The 19,178-nt window shown below is 34.6% G+C and overlaps 3 protein-coding genes and 1 long non-coding RNA gene across 5 annotated transcripts; 1 reads left to right on the top strand and 3 right to left on the bottom strand.

Moving 5' to 3' along the window:
- Positions 1 to 2,945: 2,945 nt before the first annotated feature.
- On the bottom strand, positions 2,946 to 3,338 carry LOC139888494 (protein LEAD-SENSITIVE 1-like). The gene has a single exon (XM_071871499.1). The coding sequence runs from the start codon at positions 3,336 to 3,338 to the stop codon at positions 2,946 to 2,948; it is 393 nt and encodes a 130-aa protein (XP_071727600.1).
- Positions 3,339 to 7,630: 4,292 nt separating this feature from the next.
- On the top strand, positions 7,631 to 10,062 carry LOC139888493 (uncharacterized). The gene is made up of 3 exons (XM_071871498.1): positions 7,631 to 8,614; positions 8,687 to 8,845; positions 10,045 to 10,062. The coding sequence occupies exons 1-3, from the start codon at positions 7,631 to 7,633 to the stop codon at positions 10,060 to 10,062; spliced, it is 1,161 nt and encodes a 386-aa protein (XP_071727599.1).
- A 7-nt stretch (positions 10,063 to 10,069) lies between these two features.
- Positions 10,070 to 15,067, bottom strand: LOC139888491 (uncharacterized). Its single transcript, XM_071871497.1, has 10 exons — positions 15,034 to 15,067; positions 13,644 to 14,528; positions 12,928 to 13,314; positions 12,551 to 12,706; positions 12,178 to 12,405; positions 11,691 to 11,984; positions 11,272 to 11,598; positions 10,686 to 10,974; positions 10,198 to 10,289; positions 10,070 to 10,081 (listed from the first exon to the last, which is right to left on the bottom strand). Exons 1-10 carry the CDS (start codon positions 15,046 to 15,048, stop codon positions 10,070 to 10,072), a joined length of 2,685 nt encoding a protein of 894 aa, XP_071727598.1. The 5' UTR covers positions 15,049 to 15,067.
- Positions 15,068 to 15,586: 519 nt separating this feature from the next.
- LOC139891614 (uncharacterized) lies at positions 15,587 to 17,787 on the bottom strand. 2 transcript variants are annotated; one of them, XR_011773726.1, is made up of 3 exons: positions 17,664 to 17,787; positions 17,228 to 17,387; positions 15,587 to 16,695 (listed from the first exon to the last, which is right to left on the bottom strand). It is a non-coding gene; the product is annotated as an uncharacterized lncRNA (long non-coding RNA). The 2 variants fall into 2 exon arrangements; XR_011773727.1 differs by lacking the exon at positions 17,664 to 17,787 and adding an exon at positions 17,583 to 17,633.
- Positions 17,788 to 19,178: the final 1,391 nt, after the last annotated feature.

The raw sequence follows: 19,178 nt of genomic DNA, 5'->3' as shown, positions 1-19,178 counted from the left end.
AAACTATCTGAATCATCAATTTAATTTAAATCATAACAGAAAATTTGAATTCGATTGAAGATCATTGTTTAACTTTTTAAATTCTAAGCTTTGACTCAAAAATTCGTCTCAATTTGATAAATTGAAAGCTGAAAACTTGCAGATTGTTTACATAAACGATTCCTAACACTTCTGCATTTATAGATTTTTAAATTAAAATGAAATCGAGTTTTTGATTAATTTGTATCAAGAACAGAGTGACGAGCTGCTTTATTAAATTTCTTTGTTAAAATCAATCAATTAAAATAGATGAAAAACAATAATTGATAAGGAGAATGTGAAGTTGATTGAGTGTCCATATCCTTGATTAAAGTCCTTGATTTATAACAATTCGATCGACAAGAAAATATTGAGTCAGTACGAAAATAAATAATTAAATAATTAAAGTCAGATTGTGATTCTTCAATAGTTTGTACGATCGATTTGAGTGTTTAACGTTTTCAGAGACAGAAAACAAAATCTGTTATGGCTTGATTATGATGTAAAACGAATTATAAGTATATATACGATTATATATAATTTGTATTAATAATTAAGTATATATTAATACTAATATTAGATATATAAATAATAATAATAATAATAAAATTAATAATAATGATAATAATATCAATAATTCTAATAATAATAATAAATATATTAATATTACTATTAATAATTATATTAATAATAATTATAATAACATTGAATGATATTAACTAAAATTAATAATAATATTATTACTGATAATAATATGTATTTATTTTTATGATAACTATAATAATAATAATGATTATAATAATAACAATAATGACAAAAATCCTAATAGTACTAAGTATAATAATAACGATTCTAATGATGATAATAATAATATTAGTAATAATAATATTATAACAATTTAAATGTATCTACTTTTCATATCTATAATATATAGTAATATTAATAATACTGATATTAATATTAATAATATTAATGAAGTAATAATAATAATTTTAGTATAATAACTATGTTTTTAACTTGTAATCTCATTTAATATATTAATATTATATATTATTCAATATTTACTAATCTATATATACTAACATATAATATTTAGACCTTTTATATATAATCCCATATACATAATAATCATTTAGAGAAATCATATATTTTTATATATAGCTTTAGTTTAATAACTATTTTATTATCTTGAATACTATTTTACATTCTTACTTCTGATCATTAAATTGAAATTTTATTATTCCAAATTATTAATTTTTATTTATACATTTTTATTTACAAACAATTGTTCGTGAATCGTCGGGAATGGTCGATGATCAATTGAATATATGAAACAGTTCAAAATTTTCCGAGACTCAACATTACAGACTTTGCTTATCGTATCGAAATCATATAAAGATTAAGTTTAAATTTGGTCGGAAATTTTCGGGTCGTCACAGTGAGGATGGAGAATCCATCTATGATACCGAACCCATCTATGACACTGATGGTGAGGAATTTTTTTCTTTTACTGAAATTAAAGAAGAAGGTATTGTTGCTTATGTTGCGATTGTCCAAGATGTTATATTGATCGGTAAAGCAACTAAAAGGAACAAACTTTCTCAATGTGTTCTTATAATCAACTTGGTGTTTTTGTTCAAGTATTTGAAGTTCAGGAGAGCCGTAGTCCGAATGATAAGGAAAGTTATCAAAGAAAGACAGTGAAAAGATGGTACAAGAGCCTGAAGAATTTGAAGACAAGATGAATGAGTTGGATGTAATTTTTTTTATCAAGGCGTGTTCTATTTTTTTAGACTCGAGGACGAGTCTTTTTGAAGAAGGGAAGAATGATGCAAAATCATGTAATTGTATTGAAATAATGGGTCAATTATGAGCTGAACAAAAGAGTCATGTTGGTGGGCTAAGAGATAAAATAACTGGGCCACATGGTGAAAAAGTAGGCATAGGATAGCTGCATGTTGGCTAAGGAAAAAAGAAGTCAGTTAAGTAAAATTCAAATTGAAGTGGATAAGGACTAGATCACATGCTTATTTAATTTTATTTCATATTTTATTTGTGTTGGCTAAGGAAAAAAGAAGTCAATTAACTAAAATTTAAATTGAAGTGGATAAGAACTAGATCACATGCTTATCTTATCTTATTTTATTTCATATTTTATTTGTGTTATGTTTATCTTTTAATATTTAGTTTCAATGTATAAATAGATAGAGGTCAATACGTTGACAGTTGATTTTTGTTATTGATATTATTATTTTGAGTGAATAAAAGAAGATAGCGAGCTTTTAATTTTTTTACTTTTCAACTGTTATTTTTTTGTTTGACCATGATTCACGCATTACATAGTTTCCAAACTTAACCTCAAGAAGGTAATCTCAGACACAAATTTAAAGTCTCAAGTCAACTCATTTATTAAAAAGCCAACAAACACTTGTCATAAATTGCAACTTTTTGATCAGATCAAGTCCAAAGTCCAAACATGAAAAACAATCATCATTATTCATAAGTTTCTTCAATACATAAAATGATAAAATAAACTGTAGTTATAGGCAAATATATTGTCTCCAAACTTAACCTGAAAAAGGTAATCTCGGACACAAATATAATGTCTCAAGTCAACTCATTTATTAAAAACCCAACAAACACTTGTCTTAAATTGCAACTTTTGGATCAGATCGAGTCCAAAGTCTAAACATGAAAAACAATCATCATTATTCATAAGTTTCTTCAATACATAAAATGATAAAATAAACTGTAGTTATAGGCAAATATAATGTCTCCAAACTTAACCTCAAGAAGGTAATCTCAGACACACATATAAAGTCTCAAGTCAACTCATTTATTAAAAACCCAACAAACACTTGTCTTAAATTACAACTTTTGGAACAGATCGAGTCCAAAGTCCTTATTCATAAGTTTCTTCACGAGGTTCAACGCTTCAACGGCATATCCTCCACTTTAACCTTAACCACGACCTTTCCAAAATTATCAAACGCTCTTAAGACAATTACTGTTGGATGAAACCTAAAAATATTAGTTATAAAATTCACTTGACCACTCCTCCCAGATAATACACTCTTGCTAGAAACTATAAGACCCGTCTTGCAATACAATGCAAAATCCTCACAGTTATTATTAACCAAATGATAATCTCCAAACCCCTTATGCCACAACATATACATGGCTCGATGCATCACTTCTTTGGGTTCATCTGATGGAGAGTTGGTGCTGGTCCCACCACGGAGTTTAAAAGTTGTATCCACTCCGTACTGATACAGGTACAAGTTTCCGGTTCCAGTGAAACAATTCAAACACGAGATCATAACTCCACATTTGTTAGGGTTTTTATAACCACATCGGCCCTCAAAGGACAAACATGAACATTGGTTTATAGATGTGCAGTAAGAACACGGAGTGGAATCTGAAGTGTACAGATTACGTCCACATTCAGGCTGTGAAGAACTCACAGTGTAGTGAACGACTTTGTTTTCGCCAACATAAATGCCTGTATTAAACTATAATCTATCACCAACCAATCAATCACAAAATATATTATATGATAAAAACATGCTCAACTTTTTCTAAATATTTGATTGATGTAAAAGTAACTAATGGGTTACTAGACGGTCGAGACCTTGTACGAATTAATCGGCCAGGTCGGGGTCTACTCAGTCATTGACCAACTTTGACTTCAACTGTATTTGACCTAAATCTGAATATGAACTAATAATCTAACGTTGACCAATTAAATTGGATTTTGACGACTTTAACGGAATAAATCTACCATGTAGTAGGCTATTCGGACTACTTCACAATCCCGGCTAGTCGGTCAAGTCAGGGGACTTATAGGATCAATATGAAATGTCTCAATCTAAACCCTAAAACTCTAAACCATTCGAGTTAAAAACTCAATCTAAACCCTAAATTTTAAACCCTAAACCCTAATTTTTAAACTCCAATATCAAAACCCTAATATATAAAACCTAATTTCTAATATCTAAACCCTAATTTCTAAACCCTCAAAAAACGCTCGAAGAATGACATTATCATGATGATTGTTATATGTTATTTTTTTCGAGCGTTTGTCGCCAAAATAAAAACAAATTTTTACAAAGTGTCTTTTTTAAATATTCATATTTTCACGTGATCTTAATGTCTGTAATAAAAATATTTAAAAAAAATAATTTTTTTTTTACTTCCCCCCACTTTTTCACTTCCCTCTCGATCTTCGCCTACATATATATATATATATATATATATATATATATATATATATATATATATATATATATATATATATATATATATATATATATATATATATAGTACCTTTTTACTTACATCATTTAATATAATTTCATGGTCTTATATTAGCATGACATTGACTGTTTGACATATTGTGTTTATGTACAGGTATGTGTTACAAGTTGTTTTCTAAGTGAATTTCCTAAAAGAAGTCAACTTCAGTAGGTGCATTAGGTAAATTTCCTTGAAACTGGTGGACATAAACGTTTCTTAGGTAAATTTTCTGATCGTTTACTCGCTATCTTTATGAACGTTATTGCTTTGTTAATAAATTTTACACTATGCTTCACTTGAACTTTATTCTCAGTTTAACACTCCATTTTTAGATATTAACTTTTACAGCTAACTTCTTAATCCTTAAACATCATTTATTATTCATAAGTTCTACACATACAATAAAAAATGATGTGTTGTATTTGTTATAATTGTGTTGTACTTATTGAGTGGATACATTTATAGTATACAAATTTCTATACAGTGAGCAACGATAAAACATGAGCAATCAAGAAGGCGTGGAGCAGTAGCAGTCAACAACAGCTCATTGTAATAAGTTTATATCAATAATATTAGATAGTGTTGGCAATTTACATGTTGGTTAGTTTGTAAAAAACTTTATGCAATAATATGCAGTTTACATTATATAATATGTAACAATAGCATTATGTATTCTTTTGAACACAAGTGTTTTGTAAGAATTATCATTTGACTTGTTATTTAGGATTTATATGATTGATCTTTACCATGCATATTTTGAAACTTAGCTACTTAATCAAATTTTAATAGTGATACAATTATTTAATTAGATTTGGGACTGCTTGTGTGTTTCTGTTTTTGTTGTTCAAGAGGTTGTGACGTGGTTTTTTATATTTTTGTTATCTGTGTTTGAAGCTAACATCATCTGGTGGTTCATTGCAATTAAGGCAAGCTTTAATTCATTCATTCATTCATGATGGGCCTGCAAAAATAATGGTACACCCATGAACCAAGACCTTTTTATACATAAACTGATCAAACATTATGATTCCATAGTATTCTTGAAAATATTTGGTTCTTATTAATATTTTGTGATAGGTTTGGTGGCTCCTGTTATTCAAATGTCTACATCTACATCATCTAATTATGCAAGATAATTGACACATGCGGGGATGTTGACCAATTGAAGACGTACTGTATGTTTACTTTTTTTTTTTTACATGATAATCGAGTTTTATTAACGCACACTTTAGACAACTCCCTTTAAAGTTGCAGACCATCAATTCAATTTGATACACATCCTTTTACATCTGATTGTAATTGAATTTATACGTTTGACATGTATACTAGCACATGTGTTATCAGTTACTACATTGATAGATTGTATGCGATAACGATGGTTATTTATTAGACAGTCAGTATAAATGGCCATCGATAATTCACAGTCGCATAGCGCATACCTTCAATCTTGTTTATATTCAATAAGGAAAGTCCCGAGCCTAGGTTTGGATGACACGTGTTCGTTTCGGATTGGCCGCCTAGGCTTTGTTTTACTATTTCAAACATCGTAACATCAACCGAACCTATATTTTTTTAATCAGTAAATTACAATTAGCACCCTCATACTTTTTCCCCCGGTTTAAGTGCTCCCCCACTTTTTTTTTCTCGGTTTAAGTCCTCACTATATTTTGAGCTTCAACTCATCTTATATTTTGACCGATTTTAACTCTCCATATTTTCAACTTTTTTTTAAACTTTTTACTTTTTTTTAACTTCTTTTACAATTAGTTACAGATTTTCTTATAAACCTTTTTTTACAACTTTTCAACCTTTTTTACAATTTTTTCTAACAAGTTTTTATTCTTTACCCACATTAATCGTATATATAAATAGTTACTATACAATCGAAAAGGAAAAATGATATGTGGAAACATATTATTGTCTTTTGAGTCATGTTAAGTTCAATAACGTTAAATTATTTTTGTTAGGAGGTACATATATATTTACTTCAAAAACTTTCATGTACGAAGCAGAGGGAGGTAGCCGCAACGCGCGGCTAGTCACCCTGCTTGTTAAAGTCAAAGAGGATTGAGAAATTAAAGAGAGAAAAAAACATACAATAGGAATAAGATTTATAAATACGCACTTTTCAAATGAATAAAAATCATCATATAAGTAATTGGGTCTAAAAATATAGAATGCATGAAAAAGGTAGAGAAGAAACGGACCATGGTGAGCGTAAACGAATGCAGCCCTCCAAGTGTAAATATGGTCTCCTGCTTTGAGTTGGCTTGGCTCTACTAGGTGAGACAGAAAATTCATTTTTTGGTAATTGATTGCCCAAAAAAGAAAAAATATCAGTCAATAAAATTGGGGGATTTTAGTCGATTGTGAGCATGGCATGCTTCCTTTAAACGCAATTATAATTAAAAAGTAAAAACCCACTTATTGAGGAATAAATTCTTGGCATCATAATAGCCCACTTATTGGGGAATAAATTTTTGATGAATATGGCTCATATACTCTTCGATCATCCAAGCATCTCATCCCGTTCTGATTAACAAGAACTTTTTAATTTATAGGGATTATCACCAAAATACCTTTTTTTTTTTAACCTTGTTGACTGACAGCCCTAAAAGAAAAAAGTTTGACAATTTGCCCTCGCAAGGCGCAAGACACCTTGCGTCTTTGCGACCTTGCGTCTTTGCGATCTTGCGACCATGCGACCTTGCGTTACTGACAAACGCAACAAAGAGACTTGCGTCCTTGCGTATTGCGTCTTGCGTCTTGCGACTTGCACCTTTGCGCCTTGCGTCTTGCGTCTTATCCAGATAAGATTTTCATGATTTCGTGGATAAGATTTTGTACGATTTTTGTACTATTACGGATAACTTTTTCAATTCATATAAGGTATTACCAGCTCTATTTTCACTTCATTTCCACCATTTCAACATAAATCATATAATTTCAAGCGTCATTAAGGTAACTTTCTTTATTTTAAATAATGAGTTTTAGTGATAATGAAACCTTTGTTATTCATATATGTTGTGGTGGTTCTTTTCAATTTATTAATAACTTACCTATGTATTTGCCTCTAGATTGTTTTAGAACACGATTAAAACTCCCAGTTGCTCCCCAAAAACTAATTACTCGAAGAATATTGTTAAAAAATGTTCTTAGAAAAATTAATTTGCCACCTAATGCTCCTGTTTCAATGAGATATGTTGTCGATAATCTTGTTTTTGATATTACTGATGATTATGAAGACTTTCGTGATTTTCTACAACATGCAATATCAAATGCTCCTATTAATATTTACATTGTCGACAAAGTTACAATGCATCAACTCCCAGAAAACTTACAGTCAGTGCAAATCCTACCAATACACAATGTCCATCAAAACCTACCAACACACGATGTCCAACAAAACCTACCAACAAACGAGGAGAGCACAAACCTTCAGACACCCAATTTGGAAGAAGCACGACCTGAAGTACCACCTCCAAACACAGAAGAGTTTGATTTCTTCAACTATGGAGTTGAGAACGTATGTAAAATTAAAAAAACAGATCACCCTTTTGAATCAGTTGTCGCGTCTAGTGCTTCGGAGGAAGAAAATGACAGAGAAGATCAAGATGAAGATGAAAATGAAGAAGAGGAAGAAAAAAAGGATGTATTCTGGAATATGCCACTTTTATTGAGTGAGCATGACCAAGAGACTGAATCTACGAGCCAAATAACAACCAGTTATAGAGTATCCGATTTGATTAAAGTTCGACAAACTTTTTTAAACAAGGATGATTTTGTAAACCATCTATACACAAAATGTCTTGAAGAAAACTTCCAAATTAAGCCTGTAAAGTCTGACAAATCTCGATTCACTGCTAAATGCATGTTGCCAAATTGTGAGTGGAAATGTAGTGCATACAAAATACGCCACACTGACAACTTCATCGTAAAGAAATTGCATGACGTACACACATGCTCACGTACCCAAATTATGGGAAATAATAAACATGCTTCCAAAAAGGTGTTAGGAAGTATTCTGATGGAATCGTTCAAAGCTGCAAATCGAGACTATAATCCAAAAGATATACGTGATGATGTTGGCAACCGTTTTCGGGTGAGCATTTCTTACAATCAAGCATGGAGAGCCAAGTGTCATGCAATAGAGATGCTTCGTGGCAGTATGGATGACTCGTTCCGAATGCTTCCCATTTATCTTCATAACATTAAGATTCATAACCCAGGAAGCATGACAAATGTGGTGACTGACAATGAAAATAGATTCGTGATGTGTTACATGTCCTTTGGCGCAGTTGTAAGTATCACTCATCCTACAATTGTTTTATCTTAAACTAATAGCAATCTCATTTGATTTGTTTGCGTGCAGATTCGATCATTTGTCCAAAATGTTCGCCCTATTATCATCGTTGATGGTGCACATTTGAAAGCTGGATACTTGGGTACAAATTTAGTCGCTGTTGCAATGGATGCCAATAACGGAATTTTGCCATTGGCTTATGGAATTGGTGAAGGCGAGACAAACAAGGTTTGGTCATGGTTTTTTGGCAATCTAAGAGATCATTTAGAAAGTTGTGGTATGAGTAATCGTATGTCAGAGATTACCTTTATTTCTGATCGTGCTCCTTCAATAGCACATGGTATTTCAAATGTGTTTCCTGAAGCCTTTCACTCTTTTTGCGCACGTCATCTATTCATGAACATAAAAACGATGTCCAACAAATTCAAATATTTTGAATGGCACTATTGGAAAATGGTTAAGGCTTATCGTTTGTCAGATTTTCAAGATCATGTTAGTGTATTTCAACGAAGATTAAAAGCGTCTCACAAGTATCTAAATGACGTTGGTTTCAACAAATGGTCCAGAAGTCATGCTGGTCATGTTAGGTATGCATACCTTACTAGCAACAGTGTAGAGTCTATTAAGGCTCTATCCAAACATGCTCGCAAACTACCAGTTTGCATGTTATTGGAATTTTTTCGCGCTTCTATACAGGATTGGTTTTTCAAACATCACAACAAAGCAGTTAGTCTCACTTCAACGGTTACTCCATATGTTGAACGTAAATTAGGTAAGAGGACGAACAAATCAAGAAGATGGCAAGCATTTCCATCGACAAACAATCTAATAGAGGTGCGTGATGGAAGGAAAAACGGCCTCGTTAATCTAGAAGATAGAACATGTACATGTGGGCAATGGAAATTATCAGGCATACCTTGCGGACATGTATTGGCAGCAGCACGACTCTTCGGAGTGGAAGATGTTACATGTTATGTATCACATTGGTTCTTGTCTCAAACTTATATAAATACATATTCCGAACACATCCTTCCTTTGCCCCATCGATCCGAATGGTCCGATCCAGGGCCCAAGATCTTGAAAATCGTAAAGCCCCCAATTCAAAAGAAAAGAGCACCTGGACGCCCAAAAAGTACCGATCGGATTCCATCTCAAGGTGAAGAAACTGAAAAGAAAGTAAGAACATGTACTCGTTGCAAGCAAGCAGGTCATAACCGAACAACATGTAGCGCTTCTTATGACCTAACCGGTGAATCTACTTCTCAGAGGGTTAAAAAAACAACCTCAAAATCAAAGTCAAAGTCGAAAGAGAAAGTCGAACCTTCGCAAGCTTATCAGTCTCAATTTTATCAAACGTACGATTTAGACCAGAATTAGGGGACCAGAATTAGTTGCTTGTTTATCAGTCTCAGTTTGTTGTTTATCAGTCTCAGTTAGTTGTTTAAATATGTGTCATAAATTGACCTACATAGAGACGCAAGAACGCAAGAAAAATCTTGCGTATGTCATCAAACACACGCAAATACGCAAACAATAACTTGCGTCTGTCTTTAAAAAAGACGCAACTTTTCAAACAATACCTTGCGTATGTCATGAAACATACGCAAGCACGCAAACATCAACTTGCGTATATCTTTTAAATACGCAAGAACGCAAACAAAACCTTGCGTTCCTTCAAACATACGCAAGAACGCAAACAAAACCTTGCGTAAGCCATTTAAAGAGACGCAAGGACGCAAACAACACCTTGCTTCTGTCAAAAAACCAGAAGCAAGGACGCAAAAAAGTCCTTGCGTCTGTCCCAGATTATTTACATACAAAAATTACATGTTTTACCTAAAAACTGTATAATAATTACATCTACAAGTTAACTAATTAACAACCTTTGGGTCCTCTGGGTCCTCTGGTGGTGGTGGTTCCTGTGTATCAAAGCGTGCACGGAAGAATGTTCTTGCCATTCGAATTCTATAGTCCTTAGCAGCCTTTTTAGGGTCTCCAATGTTGTCAATCTGATCCCAACCAAAAACTATCCTCTCCATATGAAGGCAGACCCAAACACCACAATCACCATGGCCACCACTCTGCATTGGCACATACGGTGCATCCTCGATCATCAACTCTACATCTTCTCTGTTCTCATAATAGTCAACAATTTGTGAGTCCTGCTTCTTGTTAAAGTAATCAATAGCCTTCAAATATAACGGCAAGTTGTCTGATAAGTTTTTGAAGACAACCTCGAGTTGACCTTTTTTCAAACAACCCTTTAAACTATCATAGACTAATACTCTCTGTTCATCTAAGTTCAAAGTGAGTAGTATAAAATGTTCAGGATCTGAAAAATGTACTGGAATCAAAATCTGCAACAAAAGAAACATAAAAAGTCAAGAAGGCAGGACGCAAGGTTGACCTTGCGAGACACGCAAGGACGCAAGGTAGACCTTGCGTCAGGAGCAAGGACGCAAGGTCTACCTTGCGGGTGGACGCATGGACGCAAATTTTACTTTGCGTCCATAATGAAGACGCAAGGTTAATCTTGCGAGGGTCGCAAGGACGCAAGAGAGTGTTTGCGAACGGACGCAAGGGCGCAAGATTTGTCTTGCGCCTATTACAGTTTACTCAAAATGTATAGTTTATATAAAAAAAAAAGGACTAACCTTATCACATTCAGCCCAGGATGGATAAAGGTCATCACTACCATCCCCAAGACCAATCAAATACATATAATCTGGGGGATTGAATTTAATGATCCCCTCTGCTTCAGGATTAGATGTATCCCCCTTCTCCTCCTCATTTTGAGTGTCATCATCATAAAAGGACTTGAATTTCTCCAGTTGATTGAGGAAACCCAATGGCATAATCGTCCATCGAGAACTACATGTATAATCTGCAATCGGAAACTGAGGACTCGAGGACATCTGGCTAGCTCGGGGCAGAAACCTCTGCCGAAATCTCAACAGGAAGGTAGCCCATCCATCAATATGCTATAATCAGATCAAGTTGATTATGAATGTTATAAAGCTAAAAACAAAACAAAACAAAACATGCATAAGTTTATAATTATTAACAAACTTACTATGTTTTCCAAATAACCAGAAAATGCAATTCCCAATAAACGTTTCCAAAACTCAGTATCAAGGAAGAGGAAGGTTTCATTTTGGAAAATGAACATGCAACGCGTATCTTGCTTATTGAGGATTAGTGATTTCAAATCTTTTGCTGGCCCCACATGCTTCCTTTGATCTCTCCATGCACTTGGTGGTGGTGGTTGCAAAGTTCCTTGATCGTTTATAAATTTATCAACCATTGACCAAATTTCCTCCTCACCAACCCAATCCTTTTCCTTCCTTTTTCTCTTCCTTTCCTTTTTCTGAAAAAAAAACAATTAGTAATAAAGACGCAAAGACGCAAGAATTGTCTTGCGTCGGTGTAATGCAAACGCAAATACGCAATACAGTTCTTGTGTCCATCAGTGAAGTATACGCAAAGACGCAAGGTAATCCTTGCGTCCAACAATGAAGAAGACGCAAAGACGCAAGGTGATCCTTGCGTCATTCACTAACATCATGCTGGTCTGCTTGTTTTTCTGCTTCATTAACCAATGGCAAATCAACTCCTTGCTCAATCTCCTCAGACACCAGAGCCACGTTCTCATCTTGTTTATCAACAGCTTTTTCAGCCCCTTTTTCAGTAGGCTTTTCAGTTTCCATTGGCAACACATTCTCAGCTTCTTTAGTCCCTTGATAAGAAACTTTCAGCCTTTTTACTCTAGAAGCTACTTCGTCAGACAACTGTATATAATATATGAGTCAGCAAACATACGCAAGGACGCAAGATATATCTTGCGTATACCAAGACGCAAAACGCAAGGTCTTATAAACATCAGGCACAAGGACGCAAGGAAAACCTTGCGCCTGGTGAATGTTATAGATATACCTTCTCCAATGGTTTTCTGTAGCCCGGTGTTGTGAAAGGGGAATTTAAAAAATGAGTGGGCCTTCTTTCTCTTTTCCCACGTCTAACAACCCTCGGAGATGTATCATTGTCAGAGAAAGATCGAGGATCCACATATGCATCCTCGTTATCAGCATACTATAATGAACAAAACGCAAAAAATAAGAAAAGTAGACATACGCAAGGTCGCAAGTAAGTCCTTGCGTCTGAGTTAGGGACGCAAGTACAACCTGCGCCTAAATTACAAAAAGACGCAAGGACGCAAGATGGTACTTGCGTCTGATATAACATCAGGCGCAAGGACGCAAGTAAAACCTTGCGCCATCATAACAGGCAAGACGCAAGGTCGCAAAAAAAACTTGCGCCAATTTACCTGATGTTCCTGGTGTTCCTGTTCTTTTCAAACGTTTTTCATGATCATCAAGCTTCTTTTTACAATCAGCCAACTCCTTTTCTTGATCATCCACCCTCTTAGTCAACATATTAACCATACGCAACAATTCCTGCAATTTGTTGCCTTTTTGTGTTGGATGAGGGTCCGAGGTCTGCTCTGACTCCTCCTGCAATAATTCCTTCAAACTGCCACCCAACTCCTCTTCAACTTGATTATCATCTTGTGTATTTTTCTCGTCTTCAACAACATCTCCTTGAAAGTAAGAGGAACTCTGGATCCACCATTGACAACCTCTCTCTGTCTCAGATGGGTGCAGGGAACGAAAAGGTCTTTTTCTCTTCGGACAATCATCCTGAAATGAAGTTATATTAGTAAAAACAAAAGGACGCAAGGACGCAAAAGTAATTTTGCGTCTAGACGCAAGAACGCAAAGATCATCTTGCGAATAGACGCAAGGACGCAAGAGTAAACTTGCGATACACGCAAGGACGCAAGCATGATTCTTGCGCCTGTAACAAGTATAACCCACGGTTCACACGCAAGGACGCAAGGATATCCTTGCGACACACGCAAGGACGCAAGGTGTATCTTGCGTCCTCATGCGACACATAAAACTGCTCTGTTAAAACAGAAACTGCTGTATATACACTATATAAAAAGCTCTTGGAGATTTTAACTAACCATTATATGTAGAAGTTTTAGGTAGTCAGACACTGTAAAGGTTTCAGCAGATGAACGCTTCCAAAATAATGCTCTTGGTACTCCATCCTTATCAGTTTTGGTTGCAAAACTCTTAATGGTACGACGGTATGCCTCGAGGATCCAAATCTTAAATGCCCACATAAAACCAGCCAATGTGTAAGCCTTTCCACCCCCACTCTCTAATTGGCTTTCTCGAACCTCAAAACCTTCGCTCACCGCTGAGTAAGTAGCATCCCAAATACGAGACCCCCATGGGTACACGTTCACCTTATTGAAATCTTCAACCAACCATAGAAACTGTTTACTAACCACATGTTGCCCCTGCTTCCCCATAAACGCTCTCTCTACGATCAAAATTATAGCTAGTCGAACAATATCATCGTCACTAACCTTGGGAACCTTTACATCACCTTGTTTTTTGATAAGGATGTTTTGTATATCACTAACCAAAATGTTGCTGGCATCGGGACGTTCTGGAAAACAACGTCGTCTAATGGGTGCGGTCTTAGATTCATAATTTCGAGGGATGTAATGTGCCATGTCCGTCTGGCTACCAAACATAAAGCCGGTGACTAAACAAAATTCACGCCGACCAAATCTAATCATAAAATTAGGAGAAAAATGAAACCATATATCTTGTTGCTCTTCAGGGTACTTACTAGCATCTAATTTTTCTGAACGCTCACATTTCCGTTGGAGCATGGCATGTACTAGGCCAGGATCATTACCCGTGTATGAAAGATCTAACCAGGGACCAAAGCATGTACTTCTAAATAATTTTTCTTGTCTCTCAGTCAACATTTTCTTGACCTGAGGAATCACGGTCAACATATTCTTCATGGTCAATTTACCTTCCACATAGCCCTGTAAAAGTCAGAAGAACAACAGAAGAAAATCACATAGACGCAAGCAAGCAAGACAGAGATTGCGTACAAGGCCGCAAGGACGCAAGGTTAACCTTGCGTAACAGATGTGCAAGACGCAAGGATGCAAGGTTAACCTTGCGTAACTTATGATCAAGACGCAAGGACGCAAGGGTTACCTTGCGTGCACATGCAAAGGTAAAATTATAGCAAACGTGAGGTCGCAAATATCACCTTGCTTACATTGTGAGGCATACGCAAGGACGCAAGGATTGTCTTGCGTCTACATAGCAACAGAGTTACACAACTTGAATCTAGCAAAAATTCCTGGGTATCGTACGCAATCTCAATAATATACAATCAAAAACACAAAATACAAACAAATTTCGTTGACACATTTTTTCGAACAGTTGGCGGGCAAAGAGTGCAAAAACTTTGTTTTAGCACATAATTCTAAGCACTATGAAGTAGATCGAATAATATAACATAGATCTAAGAAATCTAACCTGTTCTTGAGACATAGTGAACGATGATGGTGATTCGATGATGTTGGTGGCGTAGAAGCTCGCTTGTACTCGGGAAGATCGAAGATGGAAGGATGAAGAAGATCTGGTAACGATGAAGATATGAGGAGGATGACGTGAGGATGATGATGAAGATTTTGCGAGTGATTTGCGAGTGTTTGGATCTTGCGAATGACGAGCGAAAGGGCACCAGAGAGGAGTTTGCGTATGTGTGTGGGAACAGTGAACGCAAACTGATCATTTAACTAGTTCTTTTACAGCTACACGCAAGGTCGCAACGTCGCAAAGACGCAAAGACGCAAGGTCGCAACGTCGCAAGGACGCAAAGACGCAAGGTCGCAACGTCGCAAGGACGCAAGCTGTCTTGCGCCTTGCGAGGGCAAATTGTCAAACTTTTTTTTTTAGGGCTGTCAGTCAACAAGCTTAAAAAAAAAGGGCATTTTGGTGATAATCCCTAATTTATATTAACAATTCACAATTTCTTTTAATTCTTTTTTTTTTTTTTTTGAAAGGAAAATCATTTTCATTACTTTAAAACTTTACGAGTACAATGGGATGTGCATGGAGAACATGCTATACAATAAAACTAACTAAAAACAATGAGATACATAATGTAACAGGAAGCAAATCACAGACTAAAACTTTAGCCACGGGACTTTTGGATCTAACAACCATTGATTCGACGACGAGGATGCGCTCGAAGGTTGAGATTTTCCTTGAAACATGCCACTTAGATGTTCGTTCACCACTTGTAATTCATATTTCTCTAAGCTTAAATGATTTATATGTTCCAATTGCTTAACAATCTTTCAAGCAGATTTAGATATTTTATTTAATTTTTAATACTCCGTATTGTTTTCATCGTAGTTGCTTCATCTTCAAACTTTGTGGACGCAATATTGTACATTAGTTGTAACATGACAGAATTTGGGTTTTATTTTTTAACGTTTTATAGTTACTTTTGATTTAAACAAGAGTTGAGGGTTCGCGCGTTGCTGCTCTAAGGTTTATGGAATGTTAACGCAAGCTATCGATTTAGACGACACATTTTACAATCACATGTTACCAAATCATTTAATCATTGACATTTAGGTCCTTTCATACGCCCTATCGTTTTCTTTGACGCCTGCCAAGATTTAAAACCATAACACTGTGTAACACAATATAGAAACTAAAAAATGACAAATGATAATCACATGCAGATTCTTTCAACTACTTGAGAAGATCCTACGGTCTTCTTGACATACAAACAACCAACGACAATTGAAACGATTGTACACAACATGGAAACCACTACTCTAACAAAGCATGTTTTTTTAAGGATAACCTAATATTTTTTATGATTTTGCTTCATGTCATGTTCATATTAAAAATGAATACTTATAAAGAAAGTACCTCAGTACCATCAAAATGGAGTGGAGCCAAAACCGGAATCTCATACTGGCTCACTTTTTCCCATTCAGAATTGCTACCTATGTCCCTAATCTGATAACAATAAACCATAGCTCATTGCTGTAAAAAAAAAAAATAATGAATTTGCAAGATCACTAATCAAACATCTAAGCAAAATCGTAAATAAACTTTCCTTTGAACCCGGTTGCATGGGCAGGGCCAGGCGCTGTCTTGAAGGATAGTATTTTTTGGCTGTTAACAAAATATACAAAAGATACATGTTAAAACCTAGTTAGGATCTAACACAATATACAGATTCAACATAAAAGTTAAAAACTATATGTATCCATTTGTACTTCATATGTCCCAAAAACAGATCACATAAACTTATGAGTGTCACATGAAATACTACATCAGATTACTGAATTAAATAACTTTGTAAACTTGAAACTTAAACAATTGTTAAGATCGAATCTGAATTTGATACATTGAACCCATGCTCTTTAATATACGGAGTACTTTATTTATCACGTTCTTTAACCATTAACAGTATGTATATCGATATATTTGAGACTCTTTAATACCACGATCTAACCAAAAACAAACAATTGAAGCCGATATAAGTGTTACGTAGGGAAAAAACCTCAACAATTGTAAGTCACATATGTATAAAGTTTCTTACCATTCGAGATGACTTTCGATACGAACAAATTATCCAATAAACTATATATCGAATAATAATCATATCTCAAAAAGTAACTTGATATCAAAAAGGAAGACAAACCGTATCTGGAGCTATGCCAAAAATGCTACGACATTTTTTTCTTCAATTTCACTTTATAGTCATATGATGTATTATGGTTCATGCTGGTCTCGTTTGCCCAAATTTTGAACTCGGAGTACGAACAACATATGTTCTTCCTCGCTACGTGATTACATCGTACCTATAATGGTGGATCCAAATATCTAACTGTTATATATGCTTGTGGTGATGTGCTAGTACAAAAAAGTCATATTTACACTCAAAGTTACATGTATATAATGAAGATTTTTTCAATTTTTCTTGGTCACATAAAAGTCATAATCACGCTCAAAGTTACACGTATATAATGAAGATTCTTTCAATTTTTCGTGGTCACCTGAACGTTTAAAAACTACAATCATATATTTGTTGTAGAGATGTGATAAAAGAAAGCAGTAGGCAAAAGAAAATGCAGTACCTTAATGAAAGCTTGAAACCAAGTGTATCCTTCAATTGGAAACAAAACTCCATCAATGTCATACCCCGTCCTAATCCATCTGGACGAAGTCACCAACATCTGGTCCCATTGCGATGATCGACTCCAAGTAATGTCTTTAAAATGAGCAAATGCACAGCGGAAGATTTCTTTCATACCTGAGAATAAACATGCTTTCAAATGTCAACCATAAGGTTGGTGAGTTCATAGGTTTATCATAAGCAATAAAATTCATCATTTTGATAGACCACAAGATTTAAATACAGTACACCTATCTCGTGTACAAAACCATTTTTCATAATGCTTAGCAGAGTAGGTTCGTATCCTTTTCTCCCCCGTAGGTTTGTTAGACTTATTTATTACTCATACATTAATGTGTCCTAACCTATTAATAATAAGTCACCATCTTATTGATCTGGTGAGATCTCAAGATATCATTATTAATAACAAGTCACCATCTTATTGATATGGTGAGATTACATGCTGTCTTTTATGATCATACTTAAATACCATAATGAATGCACTTAACTAATCTTGATGGGAGATATTAAGTTGCATACTCTTTAATATTTGGAGTTGATCTCTCCTTGACCTCTCCTATAAATAGAGGCTCATTCTTCACCTCTATGTACACACAACAACAACAACACATTACAATTACTCTAAGTCCATCACTAAAGGAGAGGATCAAGTAGAAGATCAAACAACCTACTTGTGTTCTTATGGCTTCATCTTCTCTCAACACAAGTAATCCTAATCCCTTATGTCTTAATCTTTATCTAATGAATTACATGATGAAATATTATGTTATGTCTAACAAGGTTGCCTCGCGATTTTTAAATAACCATACACATATCTCGTGCACAAAAATAATACACATAACCTGTGTATAAAAATCATTCTCTCGATACATAACATTCACTTTACTTTCATTGCTCAGCTTGGTAACCGACCTTAACATATAATGCGCATCAATAATATCCCCAAAAACAGAACATCTCGTCTGTATAATATATAAACTTCGAAGTACTAAACACCACGCCCACTAGCCCTTCCGTCTAGTGAACATTCTGGGTGGGAGTGTTAAACCCGGTAGCTACCTTTAGGATTCGCGTGAATCAGGGTCATACCCGATTCTAATTCTTAGGTTACCAAGCAATAATAATCAGGGGAAAAATATTCACATCAATTGGTGACAATTATCATGTCCACATAATTCAATGGTGGCAATTATCACGTTCACATAATTCATTCGAGGAATGTTTTATCTGTGTCTATCTCGTCAAACATTTATAAAAGCATTTTATGTATTCGCAATTCAAAATATATTTCGAAAGCATTTAATAAAGCAGTTATAAAAATAGCGCATGTATTCTCAGTCCCAAAAATGTAAAGAGTAAAAGGGAATCAAATGAACTCACGATATTGTATTTTGTAGTAAAAATACATATGACGACATTGAACAAGTGTAGGGTTGGCCTCGGATTCACGAACCTA

This window comes from Rutidosis leptorrhynchoides, chromosome 2 (genome assembly GCF_046630445.1).
Source record: "Rutidosis leptorrhynchoides isolate AG116_Rl617_1_P2 chromosome 2, CSIRO_AGI_Rlap_v1, whole genome shotgun sequence".
Taxonomy (NCBI): Eukaryota; Viridiplantae; Streptophyta; class Magnoliopsida; order Asterales; family Asteraceae; genus Rutidosis; species Rutidosis leptorrhynchoides.
The sequence above is the reverse complement of the archived record's forward strand: the minus strand, read 5'-3'. Positions and strand labels throughout refer to the sequence as shown.